At 33.7% G+C, this 23,393-nt stretch overlaps 1 protein-coding gene and 1 long non-coding RNA gene across 16 annotated transcripts in view; one reads left to right on the plus strand and one right to left on the minus strand.

The window, feature by feature from the left end:
• Nucleotides 1–23,393, minus strand: part of LOC133272236 (uncharacterized) — a 346,583-nt gene that overhangs the window by 234,644 nt on the left and 88,546 nt on the right. The gene's annotated exons all lie outside the window — the stretch shown is intronic.
• Nucleotides 1–23,393, plus strand: part of EXOC6 (exocyst complex component 6) — a 92,845-nt gene that overhangs the window by 37,716 nt on the left and 31,736 nt on the right. For 4 of the 15 annotated variants that reach the window (XM_061459099.1, XM_061459097.1, XM_061459098.1 and 1 more), the window contains exons 13-21: nucleotides 78–175; nucleotides 1,377–1,482; nucleotides 3,489–3,518; nucleotides 4,998–5,107; nucleotides 5,915–6,026; nucleotides 7,448–7,582; nucleotides 12,791–12,970; nucleotides 15,995–16,024; nucleotides 21,803–21,944. In XM_061459099.1, coding sequence (XP_061315083.1) covers nucleotides 78–175; nucleotides 1,377–1,482; nucleotides 3,489–3,518; nucleotides 4,998–5,107; nucleotides 5,915–6,026; nucleotides 7,448–7,582; nucleotides 12,791–12,970; nucleotides 15,995–16,024; nucleotides 21,803–21,944 — 943 coding nt within the window. Of the gene's footprint in view, nucleotides 1–77; nucleotides 176–1,376; nucleotides 1,483–3,488; nucleotides 3,519–4,997; nucleotides 5,108–5,914; nucleotides 6,027–7,447; nucleotides 7,583–12,790; nucleotides 12,971–15,946; nucleotides 16,025–21,802; nucleotides 21,945–23,393 lie in introns of those variants that run through there. The other 11 variants (XM_061459100.1, XM_061459102.1, XM_061459106.1 and 8 more) reach the window with 4 other exon arrangements.

Here is a 23,393-nt window from a genome sequence, read left to right on the forward strand (position 1 = left end):
AGAGCCATGAAGTCATGTGATAGGAATTGAGTGTATTAGTTATTGAACTATCTACTCTTTTCATTTTTATACTATAGGGCTATGGTTTTCCTGTGAACCGACTGTTTGATCTTTTATTTGAGATAAGAGACCAATACAACGAAACACTTCTTAAAAAGTGGTCGGTATTGTTCAGGTTGGTATTTCAAAATAATTGTGCCTTTTGTATTGCATCTATTGTTTTTCTCTGACTTTTATTTTTACAGTGTTGTAATTCTGGAAGAATTGATTAACTCAGTATTGTGTATGAATTTCAGGTTGGACAGGACTAAGATATTCATTACATGTAACTACTATCTAGAAGAGCCACTGGGTACTGCTTCTGTAGTTACTGGAGAGAAGGAAGGTCTCCAAAGGGACATTACTGGAGAAACATGCAGGACAAAGTTATCTGTTTTTCTTTGTTAGGAACCTAATAACACTAGGTTATTGCAATAGGGCATTAGGGTCCTGATATAGGTTATCTTAGTGTTTACAGCTAGCTGATACATATACCTCCCTGACAGACTACTGACATTGCCAATATGACTTCGTGTTTGGGTTTTTTTTTGTTTTTTTTTTTTGTTTGTTTGTTTTTTGTTTTTTTTTTTTATAAATGCAGATTGGTTGCTGCATATTCCTTGGAATTATTTGATAGAGTAAATTGTAAATCCAGGAATACAGCAGCCTGGGGTTGTACACCAAAGCCTGTTTGCAGATAGGGTGGGATGACTAAATGTGCAGAAATTGCTTACCATAAAATATGTTACATTGTAATACAGAAAACCTTAAAATTAAATTAAGCACTTCAGATTCTCAAGCTCTCTAGAATCTTAGTCTAGAATACAAATGACTAACACGGTCATTTGACTAATAGAAGAGTCCAGAGGGTACTTAACGCTCTGGCCACATGCCTAGTTAAAGTTCTCTAATTTATCTCCATGGGGCTATATGTACCTCTGCTACCGAAGTGAGGCACGCTGAATATCTGCTTTATTGTAGGCAAAGTGTAGGCTACCACAGTTAATAAGTATCTCATTATGGTTTGCCCTGGGATAGACAAGTTGATCTCAAGTTCCTTTCCTGTATTATGCTTTGAGTCATACACATCAAAATGCTTTCAGCTACTTTTATGTGATTAGGCACAACATGAAGAGTATATACAAGGTGCTTTCAAATTCATCTAAAAATAGTTTGGTTGTCTAAAATTATGACAAGTATAGCTCTTGAGTTTTTGAAGCTGCACACCTAAGCATAGTAATAAAATGTATATTAATTTACATGTTTTAACACTGGAAAATACTGTAAATAAAGTTACATGTCTGTTTGTTTTTTTTCCACTTTAACTAATTCACCAGGGATATTTTTGAAGCAGACAACTACAGCCCTATTCCTGTGGCAAATGAAGAAGAATACAAAATAGTTATAAGCAAATTTCCTTTTCAAGATCCAGAACTTGATAAGGTAAGGAAAAGTTTTATGTTATTGAAGTTTGCTGAAATCCAGCTAAGGGTATTTAGGGCAGTAATGATTTTTATAATTAAAAAGCAATTAAAATTTGAGAAGATTAAGAAGCTAAATTACCTTCTTTGTGTGTAATTATCTAGTCATAAGTAAATATGCAAATTAAAGCTTAGTAATTTGCTCTGATGTTTGAGTGAATAATGAAGCCCATTGGTTTGTAAACAAATTAATAATACATTTTAATTGATACAGTCTTTATGTAATTATAATACAGACTGTCTTTAGATAAATTTTAGTTGCAGCTCATTTGGTTTAATAACTCATGTGCTGTAGTCTTGCAAAAATACATGTAAAACAGGGATCAGTTAGAGACAGCAACTTTCATATTTCACTTTTTAAATTGATTATTTGTATTTGTGCATGTGGGGCAAAATAAATGTGAACAGACTGATAATACTTCTGATGTGCTAGGGTTCCAATAGGATCATTTTTCAGAGCCTCAGCCATTCTTTCACTGGTGATTTTCTACTATTCAAATATGGTTCTGATAATACCAGTGAAGGAAACAGTCTCATGATGGAGCCTGTAGAGGGGAACTAAATCCAAGAACCACATGATAGTGGAAGTAAATATTGCAAAAGGAAGCTAATTAGAGTTGCTACAAATACCTGCAAAAGCAAAAAGATATTCTAATTCTATGATTCAGTGGATATCTAACAAGCAAATGTAGCATGCATATTATTAATCCAGTATTTCAAGGAAGGTGAAAAATTAAAGGTGAGGTTTATGCCAGTTATTGAATAAGGCTCCAAAGTGCTTTCTGGATGCTTTCCACTATCAGGTTAATTTACCTGGCCATTATAATACTAAAATAAGATAAACAGAATGGAAATCCCTTACAATATTGGAATTATGCCACAGCCCTGGTATTATTTACCATGACGTATTTTGCTAATAAATTGCAGAGATTTTAAACTTGCACTAAATAATTCTATCTGCTAGCTCCTCTCATTCTGATGTATTAGCATGTGTGCATGGCCATAGTGTGCAAGAGTATGTGTAGTTACACATATGTATGATTAATACAAAGCTTTAGCTCTTATTTCACGAAAAGGAAAACGTGTTCTCTGTACCCAACAATTTTAATTTTGGTTTATGACACAGAGAGAGGTTTCTAAGTTGTAGTGAGCAGCACTTTTTGTAGGTATTTTGTGTGCAGAATTTCACTGAGGTTTAATTTTTAGACTGATGAACTTGAGAGTAAAGCTGTGAATCAGGCTGGATTCTGTTCCAAACTTTATCGTTGACCAGCTGTATGGCGCTGTGAAGTCATTTCACATTTCTCTGTGCCGGTTCATTCATCTGTAAAGCACAGAAAACATTTGTTTTATGTATCTCTGAAAAGAGCTTTGAAACCTGTATGTGAAGCAGAAAGGCATCATTAGAAATCAGGCAGTGAGGTTTTTTTCTTGTGTCCTAGCAATTTTTGTAGCAGTTTAGTTGACTTCAGCCAAATTCAGCGAAGGGGCAGATGTCTCAAAGATAATTGAGTTCCTAAAAGTTTTATCAACTAGGCAGTGAAATAGAAGAGGAAGAATCATTAAGTATCCTTGTTGAAAGAAAGACTGCAGTGTTACCTTATGTGTTATTAGATAGCAGGGAATCCACAAGGAAGGGAAACTTTATGAATGCTTCAACATCATTTCTACTGGTTGCTGTTTATAATCCTATCCATTTCAGTTCTCTGTTGTTGCCGCAGGCTATAAGGCACTGGGAGGTCCTATTGGATGGGTTAATTTAAACTACATTTTGATGTTTAAAGAAAAAAGGTGTAGTTTTGGGCTAGTTCACAGAAAGAAATAGACACCCCAGAGGCCTAATTCCATTTGATGCATCTTTGATGCATTTTACAGATTAAGAGGAATTTCACTTTTGAAAATGTCTGTTTCTCTACATTTAGTATAAAAAGAGATGGATGTGAGTGAGTGTCTCATTTTTAACTGTAGGTTAAGATGAATCACGCTCAGATTTTACAGGTAAGTTTATCATGGGAATTGCTTGCAGTACATTAGGAAGAACTATGACCTACTAGATATTTAACATAGCAAATCCAATCTGAGTGGACAAACCAGTCTCGTCCTCACTGTGCTGTTTAGACTGAATGTGCTGAACTATCATGGGTGGATTATATAATCTAATTTTATTCCTTTTCTGTATTTAGAAGTGAGACAATTGGTTGTAGCTTTTTATTGTTTTGGTTTGTGTTTTTTTTTTTTTTCTTTTTTGCTGCCTCCTTGCATAATCAGCCAGAAAGTGTTTGTCCTCCTGCATTGGCCAGACACTGCAGAAAATAAAGAATTACTTCTCCTAGATCATTGAATACACGAAGGCTGAAACTCAAGCCCTGCTGACAAAATACTGTAATAATCCGAAATAGTTGTATGTAATAGCACTTGTTCTAGCTGTAAAAATTAATTGCTTAAATCAGATGAACACATATTTGAAGTAAATTTTCTTGTAAAATAATGTTTGCTGTTGTTGAATGGCATGAAAGCCTGGCACTTACACCACATACTTGTCACACCACCTAATCTTAAATGAAGAGGTATAAATAGAAGAATGTCAAGGTAATCTGTTTTGTCTTGTTTTTTTGTGTTTTTTTTTGGCTTGTTTTGTTTTTTGTTTTTTTTTTTTATAATACATAAGCATTGAGCTGCTGTTGGTTAATGTTTTTTTATTTTTTTATGGTGTAATTCTTCAGGGATGATACCAGTTCTTAATTATTTTTCTTATGCCTTAGCCCTAAACAGAAAATAAATTGTTTTGCAGATTTAAAAATTGCATATTCAGTGCAGAAATACCTATTTGGTATGTGTAGATTTAATTGAGTTTCTTTCTTTTTGTCCTCCCAAATACAGTATCAGCTCTCAGCTTTAAAATTGAAGTAGAACACTATAATTTACCACATGTTAATCCCATTAATCCCAGTTGTTGAAAATAGTTCAAACTGCTTTAGGTTTGTGAACCATGACGAGAAAGTAAATATATGATCATAAATATACATACCTAAATATTCGCAAGTTACTTTGAAAACCTCAGATGTATTGAACTTCTCAAATGCTGCTTTTTTTTTCACTGCTTTCCTAGGAAAAAACATTTGTATTTTTTAATCTCTCATCCCACTTACATCTATTTTATCTATTTAGATTAAAAGCAATTTCAGACATTTTTTAATGTGTGCTTGTAAATTGCTTTCTATAGGGTCTTAAATGACATAAAATCTCCAATCTTTATCGTAATTTAAATAAGTGATAAAATTCTGTGTCATGTATAAACTATTTAAACAGATACAGAATCAGCTCAATGCATACCACTCATTTGATGAAAATGAGAAAAGCTTAAACTAGATTAAAATACTGATAGTGTTAAATGGCTTTCTAATTGTTGCATTTAACATCAAGCTCTCCTTAGAATCAGTTTCAAGTGTAAGATAGTATTATCTTTTATTTTCACAGCAATCTTTTCCAAAGAAGCTTCCAATGTCTCAGTCAGTGCCTCAGATTTATATCCAGGTTAAGGAATTTATTTATGCAAGCCTTAAATTTTCAGAATCACTTCACCGCAGGTAAGCTTAAAGTATCAGGAATGCAACCATAGGTAAATATGTAGTATGTACCTATAAATTCCAGGTGACCTAGAAATTATGTATTAAAATGAAAATATGTTTTGTACAACAAAGCATGTGAGATTGGAAAAATATACTTCGATACTAACCATTTCAGAAATAATTGAGTAGCATCCCTGATTACTTCAGTCTTTCCCTTCTCAGTGCTTGAAGTTTCCTTAGCAATTATTTCTCCTGCAACAAAATATGCTGTCTGCATGCTCATTCCCTCTTCTATCCCACCTTTTTCTGATGGAAAACATCACAGTTCTCCCATTTCATTTCTTTTTGTGGCCTTCAAAATCTTAGATTTAATTGCATAAAATAACATTCATAGATCGGAAGTCTGGAAGGTATTTGTAGCCAGTCACCCACTTATGCACTGTTAAAGATGTAAATGACTTGCTTTCAGACATTCTTAATTGATACTGTTTATAATTTACACGTACTAATGAGCACATGTTGACCTTCTTAGTAACTCATTAAAACCCACCAATTACTTTTTCCAAACTGCTTTGTCAATAAACATGTTCAGAATCTAAAAATAATAGATTTTACTTGTGTTGAAATTTAGTTAATTTTGGAAGTGAAAGAGGCATAGTGTGTGTTAGATCACAGAAGACTTAAAGCAACCAGAAATGCACATAGGGATTCTTAACACGAAAAGTTCCCTTTGCAGGGAAAAAAAAAAAAAAATTAAATAGTAAGGATTACTGTCAAAGTATTGTCATGTACAGCAGAATTATAAAAATAGATATTTTTTTTCAGTTCAACAGAAATAGATGATATGCTCAGAAAATCTACAAATTTGCTGCTTACAAGAACTCTGAGTAGTTGTTTACAGAACCTAATTAAAAAACCTCATATAGGTTTAACAGAGGTAAGTTTTAAAACTTACTCAAAACTGTGCTTTTTAAGACAATTAGTGCTAAAACTGTTCTAGAAAATGTAGATATACTGTGGTATTAAGATTTGTGTAATAAAACCAAGTAGTGTATCCTCTATGATAAACAGAGATTTGCCATAAGGCAAAGACTGTTACTTTGGTTGCATGGTTTGTGTGTTCAGCTCCTGTATAACAATTAGTACCATGTTGTTGAGTTTCTTTTCTTCCTACAAAAAAAGAATGGGGGAGGGGAGAAGAACATATGTAGAGAGCATAAACTGTAAGGTTTCAGATTAAACCTACTAGATAAATCTAAAATCTCAAGTTTGATGTAACACACAAAACGTTTTCTATAGCAGTTGCAATTAGAATACTTTTGTAGGTTTGTGCATGGTTTGGGGTGTTTTTTTTGTCAGGACTCTTGGTTTAATTTGTTTATTCAACAGAATAAGACAGGGTGAGGCCGTGAGTCACTCTGAACATTCACTGCAGGTACATGCAACATCAGGAGACAGCAGACACCTACTCAAACATGCTGAGAAGGACTTAAGACTATTGCTGTTAGAGGAGCATTAAGTTGTATTGAACGTCATTTTTAAACTGCAAGAACTTCTTGTATAGATGAAATCAAGATGATGATGATGAGAAAAAAGCCCTGTAAATCATATATTCCTGTGTTAGTAAGACAAGCCATACAATTTTTCTGAGATGTAGCTTTTTTTATGTCCTTGAAGACAGTACAGGAATATTTTCAAGGACATGAAAATAATTTCACTAGTATTTTTTGAGGTGTTTTGTTATCAAATCAATATGTTTAATAAGAAAAATGTTAACAAGAGAAAACTATATTTACCAAACATTACATTAGTGTTCAGTAAGACAGAGAGTATGCAGTGAGAATTTGCTGGTACCTCAGTTACAATGCATTATGTACATTGTCTAATTTGTAAACCAAATGTGCTTATAAAGACATTTTTACCTTTAGAGACAGGTTGTTACCATTGCTGGGGGAGAAGGAGCTGACAACTTTATTTTTTAAATTCCCTAACTTCAGAATGTGTCATTCTGCTGACAATATTATGAAATACTTTTTTTTTTAGTAGCAGTATTTTTTTAAAAATATGTTTTTAGGGTACAAATCAATGATTTGATTTTGGCAATATATTTTCCTTTTTTTAACTCTAATACATCAGTTGGATTTATTTCAGATAGTTGTCTGCAGTGTTCATTTTTAAAATGACAGCATTTGTATGTAAACTATAGTTTTACTCTTTTGCGGTATTTGAAAGCAAACTTGAGAGCTAACAGATAATATGTGGTATCCTAAAATACTGTAATTATTTTCTGAAAATTTACAAAATCAAATGACAGTGGGTGATAAACGGATTTTTACAAGAATTTTTTGTCTCTTGTAGCTTGTTCAAATCATCATAAACACAACACATCTGGAACAAGCCTGTAAATACCTTGAGGATTTTATATCCAACATTACAAATATTTCACAAGTGACGGTTCACACTGCAAGACTTTATGGGCTTTCTACATTTAAGGTAGGATATACGTCTACTGTTTTATGACTATGTCTGAAAAGTTACATTAAAATCATCGTAAATGAAGCATTTTAAAACAAAAGGGGGTGAGGGCAAAGCTGCATGCTTTCTCAGTTTTTACTCTAAAATAATTCTGAACTGTTCAGAATTCATTTGTAACATGGAGCAGGTGAACACTATTTTTTGTGTTTTCAGTATGATCCGAAATATGTCAGTATGTAAGAAGCATCAATGTTCATTTTCAGATGCATCTTTAAGTTATAAAATTACAAGTTAAGCTTAACTGCACCAGAAACTTTGAATAGATTAAGCTCCAGTTTGTGTAACGTCCCCCCTTTCTGAATGGAATCAAGCAAACCACCTAGTTTAATCTAAAATATTTGTATTGTTCATTTTTATTTTACAATAAAATTTTTTTTAATTTTCAAATTGTGTAATTTAGTACTATAAAAGCAGTAGCATAAAAGCAGTATTAAGTCTGTGCTACAAGCCATAAATTATTCAATTATCTTTTATAGAATTCCTTTTTATTTACATGTCCTATCTATACACAATAATTCTTATTAAAATGATCATCTGAACTTGCCGTTTCTAATAATAGCAGCTGCTTATCTATACAAGCTGTTTTTTCTCTGATATATTCAGAAATGGCAAAACTACTTAAGCTTATATCTCAAAAAATTAAAGCAAATAATAGGTGATGGATACTCAGCATAGCTAATTGTAATTTCAACAGTTAGCATGGCAGCATTTGTAAGCCAAGTATAAAATAATCCTAAAATAAAAAAAGTTGGAGTTTTCTTTCTATATATATAGCTTCTCATTCCATTAGTAGGTGAAGTTCTCCTAGTTGTTCTTGCATTTGTCTGTATAAAAATTCTGACGGATTTTGAAAAGAGGAAATTAAAGCAAAAATATCAATTACCTGTATAGTCATATCTGATGTCCTTGCAGAGCAAAAACCATACCCTTGTCTGTGAAGTCTCTCTCCCCAGCATTATTCAAAAGGCCTTAGCCTTGTTCGGTTGCAAGGCAGGCACATGTTGTTAATGAGAAACCTGCACATACAAATTAAATTGCTGAAGAAAACTTATACACATAATGTCAGGTAACTTAAGATGACTGAGACTTATCTCTAAGATAAATTAATCAAAATTTTGATCCTTGCTCAGACAGGTTTATGTCATAATGAACTTAGTAAGCTCTAACCCAAGATCCCAATAGCTGGACTAGCTATGCTGAGTGCAAAGGTGGTTTGATCTCAGGCCACTGAATGGCCCTACACCACAAACCCTCCTGTGCTGTAGCACTGGGGACAGGTGTAGATACGCTTAGAGATCCTTCATGTTCTGGTGGTGGTTGTGCACCAGGTACTTCTTTCAAGCATCAGGTGATTCTGTACATCAAAGGACCAAGTTTTGGCATTTATATGCATAAAATGTGGTAGAAATTATTTAATTTACCGAGTCTGGCTAAGTAGTTTTTATTTTGGTTAGAATTTAAACAAATTGTGTGTGCTTGGGGGCTTGTTTGGGGTTTTCTTTCTGAAGAAAACTTTCTCAAAGAAGAATCATTTTGTATAGGCTACCTTGTGCCATTAATTCAGCCAATGCATTGCCTTCTTTGTTGCTTGAGGTTTCTATACAGAAAGTTTTTTTAAGAGAAACAAAACAAAAAGTCATCAGGGATTCCAAAGCAGCTGCAATTTAAACTTAAGGTATTTGGTGTTTTTTTTCTCACTGTACACTGAAACAAAGGAGGGTGATTTCTTGTATTTATGGGATAAGGAGGACTAATCCTATGAGAGTAGTTCTGTTTTCTGTACTTCATTTTTTTTCTCTTGTTGCAATATGTAGCATATCCTATTATAATATCCCCTTTGGCATAGATGTTAAAAGGTGGGTGAGGTTAAATAAGACATCATCATTGAAAGTAACTTGATGTTTCCAGTTGATTGCCAACAATTTTCCCATTAACTGCCATTTGTTTTGCTAAGGATTTAATGAATAAGGCAAGACAGAAAGGTTCTGGCCTAGCAACTGTAGTTACGTTACTGTTGCCCTAACAGTAAATTTGCTAATTTTGCCCTGTCCTTAAGTTCCAAGCTGCCTAGTTTGCTTGTTGTGTACTGATAGTCATGTGTATCTTTGAATTTACATATCTATAAGTATTTTTGTGTAAGGCCATTCCATAATCTTTTTAACATTCAGACAAACACTTAATGCAGCCATAGTCTTTGATTTCATTAAGAGGTAAGATGTTCTTTATTTTTGAATTTTATTTAAGAAATGAAGTTGAAATTTTGCATTACATTTTGTGCTGATTGTTCGTGCTTTGTAAGTTATGTTTAACTATTCTGTAAACTAAGTTCTATTGGAGGGAATCACAGTATATAGTACTTATGTTAAGAGAGCTTGGTATCTATGCATTTTGTTAAAATACAGAATGAAAGCTGTCAAACGCATAAGAATTTTTTTATGGTGTCTCTCCCATCTCTTTCCATGGAGAACTTGTTAATACAATGTTCTCCACTTATAGTAGAAAATTCTTTTCTCGTTAATCCCTCTTCCCTCCCCACCCCCCCATATTGATGAAAAACTGCTTGCAGTTCCCCAACTGGGCCCTCACAGAGTTTGGTATGTTCTACTGTTATTAAATTCATCTCCTGGTGGCAAATCATGTCTCCTCCATTCTTTCTGAGTGGTCAGAAAAATCTCCTTTTATTAGCAGCATTGATCACATTTACATTCCATTAGGTGATCTTAGAAGTACATCTACACTGTATTTTTTTAATAGAAGCCTTCAGATCTATTTCATGGCCACTATTTTAGAGGGCTGCTTTACTCATTTTATTTTTGTATGTAAAATCTCATTTTAAGGTGTCCTTCAAACTCTCCAAGCATTGTTTCACATGGGTGGAAATTAAAAAAAAACAAAAAGAAAACCCCAAACAACCCAAAAAAGTCCACCAAAACTTGTTTCATTTTATCGTATTAAAAAATTCTGTTGCTTTTAGTATTTATAGCCACGTTTCCCATCTTTGGATGGCTATTGTTTTCCTTTGTTTAAATCAACAGCCATGCTAAGAATAAATGGATGTATTTGCAGATCTAATTGATAGACATTTTGGGGGCCCAGGGTCTCAGCATTAAGCTGTCTAATGGCTGTTGGAGAGCCAGATACAGCACATTAAATCCTGCGCAAGGCTTCAGGACATCTGAGAGAAAAGCCATTTAACAAAACCATATAATTTGCCCTTTTCATTTTATAATGGGGGGAAATCTGGTGAGCTTTGTAAAGGCTTTGATGCAATTCCATCACCATTTTATAAAAGAAGAGCTGGAGTTGATTCATCTGCCTCTATGAGCCATCCCAAATCTGAATACTGCTAACTCATTCTTGACTTAAGCATGGGATTCACAGTACTACTTCTCAGAAGTAACTTCTGGGTTTGAAATCCAAATGCTCATCTGTTTATGGTTTTCTCAGGGAACAGAGCAATGTGCCTTGATTAAAGTACAGGCAGCAGCACACTGCTGAAATTGTGAACCAATAACCAAAGCAAAATACAAGGTAGCCAAAGACAGGCTTCCAAAACAAAACCTGAAAGATTAGTCTTACCATCACCAGTAACTCACCCTAACTGGTAAAGATGGTACAACTGCTCCATAAATGCTTTAGTTTTTAAACAAAAAAACAAACCAAACCAAAATAACAAACCAAACAACCCAGACCCAAGCAAACAAAAAGTCCAAGCAATTGCACTAAAGCCAAGCATATATATTTGCAAGTCCCATCATTACAGATTGTAAGTTCAAACTGAGCTCCCGTTGTTAATTAGAAAATTTAAATATAGACTAGACTTTAATTGAAGCATTTATAGTCATAGCCATCTACAAAATAGTGGATGTTAGCATATTCCTTTATTTGACATGTTAACAGGTTGACAGATTCTTGTGTGTTGGATTGGGAGGGTGGTTCAGTGGAGCTTTTACAGGTTGGTTTGGAAGTAAAAAACTACTTTTGGGAAATTGTCCTTTGATATTTATACATGGTAGGGCCATATTCTTTCTTGCTTCCTCTTGAAGTGCCTCATGACCTAGGGCCTGACTAAAGAGTGAATTTGACGCACTCATTGTAATGTCATCTTTAAGATCAGATAATTTTTTTTTTTTTTTCTGATTTTTCTTTTGGCCTTTCTTATTTACACCTTTCTGAAGTGCCATCCTTTTGGACTGCTTTCTCCCAGAGGAAATGAGAAATGAGAATCTTGTCTACTTGTATGTTGCTCCAGTATATCCAGCCTACTTTTATTCTCTAAAAGCCTTCGGCAACTGACCAGTTCACTTTAAATCAAATATTTTACATGAATTGTTTCTCAAGACCAGTGAAGAAAGCATCATCTTGAGACCAAATTAGAACATATAATTTATTGAGTACCTTTTAAAACTCAGGCTGGCAAAAGTATGTCTTTCCAGCAAGATGCACCTCATCAGCAGCTGTACACAGATTCTATTGCATCTATGAGGATGTTCCCATAACAAATGAGGCAGATAGGTAGCATCGTAAACTCACTTCACAGTAAATGCTAGACTTTACCTCTTTCGTGTTCCAAAAAGTAGAATCTATGTGGTGGCAGGAAAAAAAGGTAGGGATGGAAGGCAAGTACGGGAGTGCTCTGAATCGTGGTGTGTGATGGCCAGGATAATTTAAAGGAGGACGAAAAACTATGGGTGTTCCTCAGATGTGAAGCTTGAAGACATTAATTACATAAAAATCATATGACTGCTGGACCTCTAGCCATAATAGATAAAATAATTAGGTTATTTTATTATTTTCTTTGTAAAAAAGGGCAAATAAACTCGATGTCAAGGTTGATAGATTTGTAAGGCTGAATTAAAGGTGATTGTTGTGAAGAGTGTGAAGTGACTACTTTGTTTCCAAATTCAAATTAATTTAATTTGTCTCTGAGAGTTTAGCTTATTCTGTAGATATATTCTGTTATAAACACTCTTATACATTATGAGAGTATTTTAAAACCCACAACCTCAGACTTGCTGTAAAGCAGAAGTTAAAATAGTGATTTCAGTAAAACATCTTTTGATTCTAAGAAAAACACAAGACTTCATTTTCATCGATGAGGATAATTTTATCTGCATTCTAATAATATTTAGAATTCTGAATTACATGATTTTATTTTTTTTTCAGGATGCAAGGCATGCTGCAGAAGGAGAAATATACACAAAACTTAACCAAAAAATAGATGAATTTATTCAGATTGCTGATTATGATTGGACAATGTCTGAGTCAGATGGAAGAGCCAGTGGGTACTTAATGGACCTTATTAACTTTTTAAGAAGCACATTTCAAGTTTTTACTCATTTACCTGTAAGTGTTCAAAATTAAGTTTAATTTCAAACTATTAGAGCATTATTTTATTTTACTTTAAAGTACTAAGATTTTGAAGATAGATGTGATTTTTTTAATTGTGCGCATGCTGGCAGATGTATTTTAAATTCTTTTTCAGAACAAATGTATTTTCAGATGTGTTTCAGTATGTTGATGATGCTTAACCATGGTAATACTTAGGAAATATTTTCAAATACTTTAGTAATATTGTTAACAACAGCTAATTTACAAATAGCGTAAGAACTCATGTAGTTTTGTAAGGCATCAGATAGCCTTTTTAATTAACCCTGTTGGTTCTCTGTGCACAGGCATTGATCCAAGCAATGCAGAATTGGTGCAAATCTTGCATTTGTGCAGAAGATTATGGAGGTCTTGTATTCTCCAAGATTTGGGGGTTTTTAGCTGAATAGTTTTGGTCATTAAAAGTAATTTGATTCTAGTTAACTGAGCTTCATTGAAGTGAATCCTGGTTCATATTCGAATATATCCTGAATTATTTTGTCCCAGCTAAAAGTGTATTTTCTGGTTTCCACTTGCTTTAAGACAAAAAAAACTATTTCTAGTTTGATTTAGTATCATAATAGTTTATAGCTTTATATGTCCAGAGTAAGTTCAGTAAGTCTTTCAAGCTACATCTGCTTTTCATCAGTCCTTAGTTGCTACTTTCACACTGATGTCTGAATGCTTTATCCATATGCAATGCCTATAATAATAATTCCTCAATGCATAGAATGTTTTGAGTCTTCAGACTGAAGTAAAAGATTATTTATGTGCATAGCAAGGTGTTAAAGCTGCTGGCAGTGTAGGCTTATCTGGTCTTCTAAATCACAAGTGAAGAGGCTGTGATTCTTCTGTCTCTTTTTTTTTTTTACTGACTCAAAGACATAAACCACTCACAATGTATCACATAATATTGATGTGAATGTGACATGTAAGACATGTACTTCTGCGGCAAATCAGTTGAGTTTTTTTTGGTAAAGAATAGCAAGTTTGTTAGATAGTTTTAAATTCATTCTAAATTGACATATGAAGCAGTGTGAACAAATGACACTGCTCCTCAATGGTCATATACATATAGCAGTTAAGGAGTGTGCAACTTCTACAGGAATATGTACAATAGTCTGTCATGAATGGAGGCTGTGGTACAGGTGTTCAGAAATAACGGATGGAAAGGGATGGAAAGAACCAGATGTTGCATTAGGAGTTCAAAAGTGTGAAAGGAATAGAAATTTCTGCCTGGGGGCACAAGTCAGCCTTTGGAGAAAGCTAGTTCCCATGAAGAGGTTATTTTGTAATTTCATACTCTGGTCAGGTAACAGGCAGATGTAGAGCTATATGGACAACTAGTCTGGACTGGCAAGAGAGTTCTGGTAATTTTTTACTTACCCTGTGTATTGCTCTCTGTTCTGGCCTGGTGAGTTGCAGAAACATACAGTCCTATGAATGCTATTGTGCGTGAGCTGTGGAGGTTTTATGAAAATGTGTATACAGCTTCATTATGGTGATTCTGGTTAGATTTGTATTAGTAAGTTATTTTCATTAAGAAAAAAAATCATAGTAAAAGCATTTTCAAAGATAAGACCAGAGCTAGGTTCCATAACTCATTAAAATAGCAGGCACTTTGAAGTGCTAAACTAAGGTAGATTGTCATCTGCTATAGTTGGGATTTGGAATAGTTTAAGTATTCTTTTTCATTAATGGATTATGCCATTAATGTCACGGTTTCATTTCTGTAGTAATTTTTGTGTGGCTGGAAGAAACATCTCACTGCTCAAAGAGTATCTTAGAACCTTTGCCATAATTAGAAATCAAAGAACAGAATTCCTAGCCATTCACCATAGTTTTAGTAAGGAAAAGAGGAGAACAAGTGGAAGCTCAGCTCTTCCTGCCTTAGCATATCTGATCATGTTAGAGGGCATTGTGCTACGGCTAGTGGCACTAGTTTGGTTGTACTAGTTTTCTGTAGTCTTGTTCAAGGGTCACTGAATTTCTCTTTGATAAGTCTTCCTGTAGAAGTGCTATGATATATGCTTTAACGTGTTTTATTTTTTTTCTTGTGGACATTGTGTTCCTGTTATTAGAGTCTTGCTGAATTTTACATGTATGTGCAAGCTGCATAAATGCACAGGGATGTGTCTCCTTTTGTGCTTCTGTGTGGGGCTAAACTGAAGTATTTCTGTACCAATGTAGACATAACTTTTAAAAAATATATTTTGTGTTACATATCTGTTTCGTACAACTTGCATTATGTTTATTGGAACATTAGCGGTCTTAATCATGTAGGCTGTGACCTCAGTGTTACTGAACCTGCACACTGTGTCACAGCTTAGTTGGGGTCTGATATCTCTACTGACTCACTGAAAATGTCTTCTGTCTCTAAAGCTTTTTGTTTTTTATTCTTAAGTTTTACATCTTAGTTTTCTCCTGTGCTTGTTTACTGCACTTAAGAAGCAGTTGGGGAAAAGAAAATAGCTTTATTCCACCCTGCAGTTATATTACCATTAGATTTATGTTAAAATTGATTGGGTTGTATTACATTTAGATTCTTACTGTCCAGACCCATTCTAAGAATTGAAAAAAGTATGTTAATGACATACAGATAGCCTCTGTAAGCCAAGATAGTGAACATGGCATTTTTTAACCTAAGTATTTTGGAATACGTGATTTCTTACTATGAAAACTTTCTGTAAAGGCATATCAACAGACACTGTAATTTATGATGTTTTAGCATACTGTCCTTTATTACAGAAAAACATTTTATTACCAAATTAGTATTTTTAAAATTCTAATATTTTTGTTATGCCTCAACAAAATACTGTATAATTTCACAGTTTAAAAAAAAATAATAATTTAAGGAATTATGTACCTGTAATTGTTCTTTTTTGAAGTTTTTTATTATCTTTTATTGCTACCAGTTTTTTATTCTTTTTTTTTTTTTTTTTTTGATGTTGACAGTACATCTTAATTTTTTTGTTTTGATTGCCTTACTGGTTTCCTTCTCAGAATAACAACAATGACCATGCAGCTATGTCGGTAAGTAGATGCAAGATGAAGAAAAAGCATGTGAACTGAAAAACTATGAACTGCCTGCAGGCTTATTGCTTCAATTTTTAATCATTTAATAAAAAGATCCTTCTCTTTTGCTGATGACATACTGCATACTTTGTGTGGTTGCATGCAGGGATCAAGTTAAGGACTAACATTGGGGTTTCATACACTGGGACTGCAGGGGCCCTAAAAACCTTGCAGAAGGTTGGTGTGGTGTGCCTTGCATCCCAAATGAAATAATTTAGAAAAGAGTAGGAGGCCTTTTGGAAGAAAGGTCAGGTATCAAAATGCAGCCATGAGACATGCATACAGAATAAGGGTAAAGTGATAGAATAAAGAATCAGTGAAAGTTCCATCATTTCTCTGCTACATCTGTCTGGGGCTAAGGGAATGTGTGTACTCAATTTTTATAATTTTTTCTAAGATGATGAATTGCATTTAAGAATTCTTTCATGCCCTGATTATTTTCAGGTCATCAGTTTTTGTATGATGAGTTTATTTTGATTTGGTGTAAACGTTTCCATGATAATGGAAGTCTTGAAATTAATATTATTCTGTTAAGAGTGCTTCTGAATACTGAATTTCTGAACTTTTGATATTTTTTCCTAATTATATGGTAGAATCTTAATCAGTGTACAGCAACAAACGTATACTGTGATGTTCACTGTTTAAGTGAACAAATTGTACATCATTTAAAGTACACAGTATGTGAAAAACCCTGTTCATTGTTGTAATCTGAAAAACGACTGAGTAGTAGCTCTGTGAATCTGGAAAGAGTATCTACAGTGGGCTGGAGCACGAGTTACACAGCGAAGGTTTAGGGAGGTGGATTATTTAGTCTGTTAAAGAGAAAACTGGGGAGAGGGAGATCCAGTGGCAGCCTACAACCTCTTAAAGAACAGATACAAAGGTGATGGAGCCAAACTCTTGCTGGTAGGATAGACAAATCCACATGTGACTGTGATCACAGGTAGAAGCTTGTGAAGTGAGGCTTTGGCATTAAGAAAAAAGTTTGCAAAAAGAGACTACTGTGATGTTGGAGAAGATTACCCAGTGAGGCTATTGAATTCGCCTTGGTTGTTTTGGGGGCTCAGCTAGAATAAAGGGCAACAGACCTGAACTCGTGTTGGTAACAGTCCCACTTGGGTGGGAGGTTAGACTAGATGACATTGATGTTTACTCCAGTGAACATTTCTATGATTTGAATACTCAGCCTGATGTTGAGCTGTCAGGCTAATAGGTGTTTTGAACACTATGAATATTGATTAATTTGTGTAGAAATACTTCCTGTTAATGTAGAATAGGTATCAGTGTGCTGGTTATGCTAGCAAGCGCTAGCAGAATTTCACCAATGCAGAGCACAGAGGCTACATTCCTTTTGGAAGGATATAGTTTGAGAGTCATGCAGTTATTAATGGTTCTCTTTTCTAAAAAGTCACAAGAATTTAGTCTTTAAGATTATTTCTGTTTTCAGGTTTTTTTACATCCCATTTTAATTTCATATTGCGGTTTATAGTTCCATTAGATATTTTGACTCAAAAAGCAAATTGAAATTTCATTATACAACCATTAATCTCATAAAATCAATTGGATGATCAAATTTGTTATTAAAGACCTGCATTTTTTAGCTTTTATTTGGAACAGTTAAAGAAAAAGTTTGCCTTTTATTTTCAGATCAGTTAAATTGAAATTATAAAGGGTGTGTATATAAGTGTTTTTAATCCAAGTTTAGAATTAACTGAAATTTTACTCTTGGCATACTTTGTCAATATAAAGTTAGTATTGAACAAATTACTTTCAAGTAGGTGTTCTTTATTATTTCAGTAGAACTTGGGGCAGAGCCTGGAAGTAGAATTGATTCTTAAAAATGCCATTAGTGTTTTTTACTATACTTGTATATTAACAATGGTTCAAAAGTTGGATTTTAGTCTTGATGTTAAGTAATGTAATGCTTTAGTTACTCTGACTAATAAAATCTGTATGTTTAGTTTCTTTGAATTTTTGGAAATCTTTTCATTAAGTCATTTCATATTGTTTAATGAATTCCTCAGATTCTTAGATTTAGCATAAGTTTTGCTATTTCCTTTTATGCTGAGGATGGCAGTTTGTGTTATTTTATTGTTTCTGTGATTGGCAGCAAAACCCTAATTTCACAGCTTGCAGTGAGGGTGAAGGGGTGGTGGTTTTCTGCAGCTATATTTAAAAACTGTCAATCAACGGCCTCCACGGGCTACTTAAAGAATGGGTTTTCTTACTGATTTCTCCAAATGCCGCTTCATGCTGTCCTTGATTGGCACAACCTGGCAGGGAGGATGGATGAATCTGTCACTGGCCGGTTAATTGTGTTGCTGGTCTCAGCCTGACATCAGGTCTTTGACTCCTAAGTGGCTCAATACAAAACAAATTAGCAGATTGTAGTCATATTTCTCATTCTATATGCTTTGACTTTGTTGAATGCAGTCCATAAATCATATTGACTGACACCACAGTGAATGATGAAAGCTGCTTTTGAGACAGCTAGCATGGGTCTTAGAAACGAGTATTGCAAAGGTGCCGTGGAAGGATGCATATGGCTGACCCTTTGGGAATTTCCTAGGAGCCAAATGTCTCTTTACTGCAATTGTTCTTAGGAGAAAAGCTTTTGGGTCCTATAAAAAAGGATTTAATATGTCAGCAGATTCTCTTTACAAGCTCCTTTGAAATATAAGAAGTTTGTCTAAGGGTTTTCTCTTTTTACAAACTTGTATTTCAGCAAAATGTGAAGGCTGGGTGAAAAAACAGTTGCCTTTAACACTGTTAGCAGGTGTTTTTGCTTATAGAATAGGGTCCTTGTTTCCTAAACTTTACATTGGTTGAGTGGAAGAATAGGTTTTGTAGATAGCAGCAATTAGCATAGGCAAAGCGGAGATAATAGTGAGTGTCTCCAAATGGGAGGCAACTGGAGCGAATGCAAGAAGCCTGCTGAATATTTGCGTGCTATTGAATATAAGTATTTATTTGCTAGATACAATAACCACAGCCACCTTATTAGAAAAGAATAACTTAAAAAGGAAAACAACAAACACCCAAACCTGACAAATAATAAACATTAAGAATGTTTGAAAAATAACAGAGATTTGTTAAATTCTGGAAAAAAAGTTTTCCTGCTAAGTTCATGAATCCTTAAATTTCCTCTTCAAAATGTTTTATGAAAAAATAGCAAGGAATTGATTAATTTGTGGATGGTGGAATTTTGGGGATAGATTTTTAATTATATCTCACTTGTCAAACATAAATTTGATTTTAATTTATTTCTGAATATTGCACATCAAATGTATTTTGAACTGGGAAGCACTGTATTTTGAAGAGGATTACAGTAAAGTTCACATTTCTCTCAGTTAAAATTCAGCATTTTGATTGATATATGTAGCTTTGTTTTTTCTCTAGTTTTAAGAGAACTGAGTTTATTGACCAAGTATAAACTGTGTATAGTAAACTCCTATAATTTTTTGATATGTCATGTGAACAATAAGCCTGTAGTTCAAGTTACATAGTTGGGAATAATTTAAATGTTAGGATGTTTCCATTTTATAAATTTTAAAAATAAACATTAAACACACATGTAGTGATACTTAAAAGTCCAAGTGGCTTTTACCATGTCATTTCTGCATTGTAACCATTATCATGTGCTCCAGTACTATTGATATTTGCCAGACTGCAACAATTAACTACAGGTGCTTGTTAGAAATATAAAATTATGTCTTTTATTTAAAGTTGCATAGGAGTACACATTATTTGCATGTAAAATAAATTAAATGTTAAAATTTTTCTTGACAGCCTATTAATCTGGTTGTACTTTTATTACATTATAGTGGCAGCGTAAATAGGACATGGAGCTGATTTGATGGAGCAGTACATTAAACAGAGATGCACTAGTTGTTCCATTAAATCAAAATGTCATTTCCATTAAGTATTTCAAACCTACTACACTGTAATTAAATGAAGTGTGGCCCGTTGATTCCCCTTCTCACCTCCTTTTTTCCTTCCTTTCCCCCCTTTTTTTCCTCTTTTTTTTTTTTCCTATTCATATTGATATTGTTCTGCTTGGGGAATAGAGCTGCGTGTCTCCCAGTGTAATTACCATTGGGTTTGGGAGACTTTTAAGCATGCTGTTCTTGCATTGTTTCTTACATTCCTCGTTGTCAGTTCATCTGTTTAGGTAAAAAATGTTATTTGCTTTTCTGAGATTTTCAATTAAGAAACTGACATGTCATTTTAGATATAAAGCTCCTAACTGTTGAAGGTGTCCTAATGCTGAAGGGGTATTAGCAAAAGCCATTTAATGTTTCAGTGTGACATGTGAGGAGAGTGAACGCTTTCCATTGTGTTGTCTACATTTTAATTATGTTGTAACAAAGAATGGATTTTTAAAGTTAAAAATATTTAGGCCCAAATTTGCTTTCAGTTATATGTATACATGAAGATTCAAATGACATGAGCAAATTGTCTTATTAAGGACAAGATCTGGCTCTACAGATGTCGGAGCAGAAATTTCCAAACTCTTGGGAACAGTGAACTGGATAGATCAAAGCGGTCTATCCTTACCATTTTTCATTGCTTATATGTGTTTCTGTGAGTCAACAGTGAATTGATCAACCTAACTTTTCAGAAAACAGCTGGGGAACCATTGCTTTAGAGAAATGGGTGTCTTTGCTTTACTGACAGATATAAGTAAAACAATAGTGGCGTGTGCCCTAGTAGATTTATTACATAATTATGATTTCTTTTGTGTAAGCATGTTAATAGTTGTTTTTGGTATAATATATATTGTAACATAGATATTGGTTGAAAAACATAGTTTCAGTACATTAAGCTACAAAGATTCGTATAATTCACATTTGAAAGCCAAGATCACTCTGCTCTAAAAGATTTCAGAGCTGTGGTGAATAGATCGGGTATCTGGTCTTAATGATATTCTTAATTTTAATTTAGGATTTCCATATCTTTCACTTTTTCTTTTATTTTTTAATATTTTACTAAATTAAAGTCTGATTTTATGTTCTGCTTTTTGGTCTCATATTTGGAAAATGATTTGTCTCAATTACATATGCATCTTAAAGAGAAATGTTAGTAATTAGGCTATGTTTGGAAAATGATTTCTACTTTGTACAGCAGAGGGCTACATTTCATTTTGCTAGTAGTTGATTACTGGCAGCGCTGACTTATTAAGCACCTGAAAAGATGATGGATAACCATGAATATTTGTAAAAATTTAGCAAGAAGCTTTGAGATGGAATTCAAGCAGTTAAAGTGCCAATAATTAGCACATGCTATTATGAAAAATGGCCTAACTGAAAGCAGTGAATTTGATTTATAGAAAGTTTGGGTTTATTTTACTGACTATTGTTAAAGATATGCAGCATGTTTGCATTACAGTCTTGCTTTCATTGTTTGGGTGAAAAAATTAAAATAAATCCACAAAACTGTTCATATGCTTCAGCAATTTATATTGTTATTATTTTTAAAATGTCCATGTATTCATGAAGACAGTTGGATTTCTGGAAGAAATATCAATTGTTGCTATACCATATATATAATTTAAATCTCTGATTGATTTAATATAAACAAAGCAAACAGGTCAAAGAAATAATAGCAAGTATGATCCTTCTAATCTAAGCCCTACACTATTAACTCTTCAGTGTATATTAAAATCAAACCAGGTAAGCAGTTCTTTAGTGACGTATTATTTATTTTTATCTTAAAATTTGTTGCTCTTTCTACTAGGGAAAAGTGGCCCAGACAGCTTGCATGTCAGCTTGCCAGCATCTTTCAACATCCCTAATGCAGATGCTACTGGACAATGAATTAAAACAAATAAGCATGGGAGCAATTCAGCAGTTTAATTTAGATGTGATACAGTGTGAATGTAAGTAGATGTTCCAGAATTTCTATTTATATCTGTCTTAACATTGCAAAAAAGTTATTTAATGTAAATCACATACAGATCTTTTTTCCATAATCTGCTAAAGCTTTGCCCTTAAAAGAAAAAACAACAACAACAAAAAAAACCATATTCTTGTAAATGTATTTCTGAGTAAGTATGTTAACATTTCTGGGAATTTTTTTATGAAACCTTCTTTAACTCAAGTATCTGATTGAGACATGCATCTGTTGTTACTGTTAATGGGATCATAATTGCTATATCCATTAAAAAGACAATAGTACAAAATTGTCCAAAAGCACCACATAAATATTCAAATGTCTGTGAAATTTTAATTTTGCTTCTTGAGTTTATTTATGATGACACAAATTTTAAATGTGCTGTTACATAGGTTTTCCGCCCTCCTAGAACTACTACTGCTTTACTCACTCTCCAGAATAATAATACTGATTTAATAAATGTCAGATGTTCTTTTATTCTTACTGTTCAATATATGGCATCAGAATTATTTTATAAAACTGGTTTAATCCAGCACTGAAGGCAGGATTACTCTTTCCTCAGTGTTTTGTGTCTAGGTCACTGCCGAGGATGAGCTGTTAATTTGTATGAAGGAAGTTACTTCCATAACATCATTATGTTATAAATAGGTTTTAGGTCTGGTTTTATAGTTGATGACTGAGATATAATGAAAAGACTCACTAGCATTTTTTTCAATGCATGTTTTTTTTTGATACTTATGCTCTCTTTTTCAAAGTATCCTCTTATGTGTTTGAAGCATGGTTCTCAATGGTTTTGGTAACAGCTGTAAAATGGGAGAGTTCTGCAAGTCACGTCCTGAGGTTTTTAGTTAGGACACATGAAAAAATTGGCTACTTAAATAGCAGCCACCTATGGGAAATTAAATTTGATTTTAAACAATTTGTTTGGTATCACAAAAGGTTCTTGTGGGAGTCCAGGGACAGAGTTAAGGGGCATTTTTCACATTTTAACCATATGCTTCTCTCTCCTTCTCCTGCCTCAGTTGTTACATTCCAGCTAAACTGTAACATCGTTCTGGCAGCTCTTCGTTACACAGCCTTAAGGCCTTTCTGTGTGTGAAATAAATCGATGGGATTATCAGGGTCCAATTGAAAAAATATGCGATCATGACATTAAAGTTTGTGTTGTGATTGCAGAAATTGGACAAACAGATAATGGTTTGATTTTTTTAATTTTTTTTTTTTTTTTTTTTTTTTACTTTTAGTACACTTGATGTTGCAAATTCAGTAGTGTTCTTTTCAGGTAGGTGGGTAGGGGTAGAGGTGTGTGCGTTTGTGCAGTTTTCTAGATGTAAAAAAGATCCTAGTTGTGAAAACAGAAATTCCATAGTATTAGTAGTACTGACACCATAATCATTCATCTAGACAAGTGGAATTGGTGCACCCACTAAACAGT

Source organism: Pezoporus flaviventris, unplaced genomic scaffold (genome assembly GCF_033815535.1).
Source record: "Pezoporus flaviventris isolate CSIRO_AGI_PZ_B2104156 unplaced genomic scaffold, CSIRO_AGI_Pfla_v1 ptg000029l, whole genome shotgun sequence".
Lineage (NCBI taxonomy): Eukaryota > Metazoa > Chordata > Aves > Psittaciformes > Psittacidae > Pezoporus > Pezoporus flaviventris.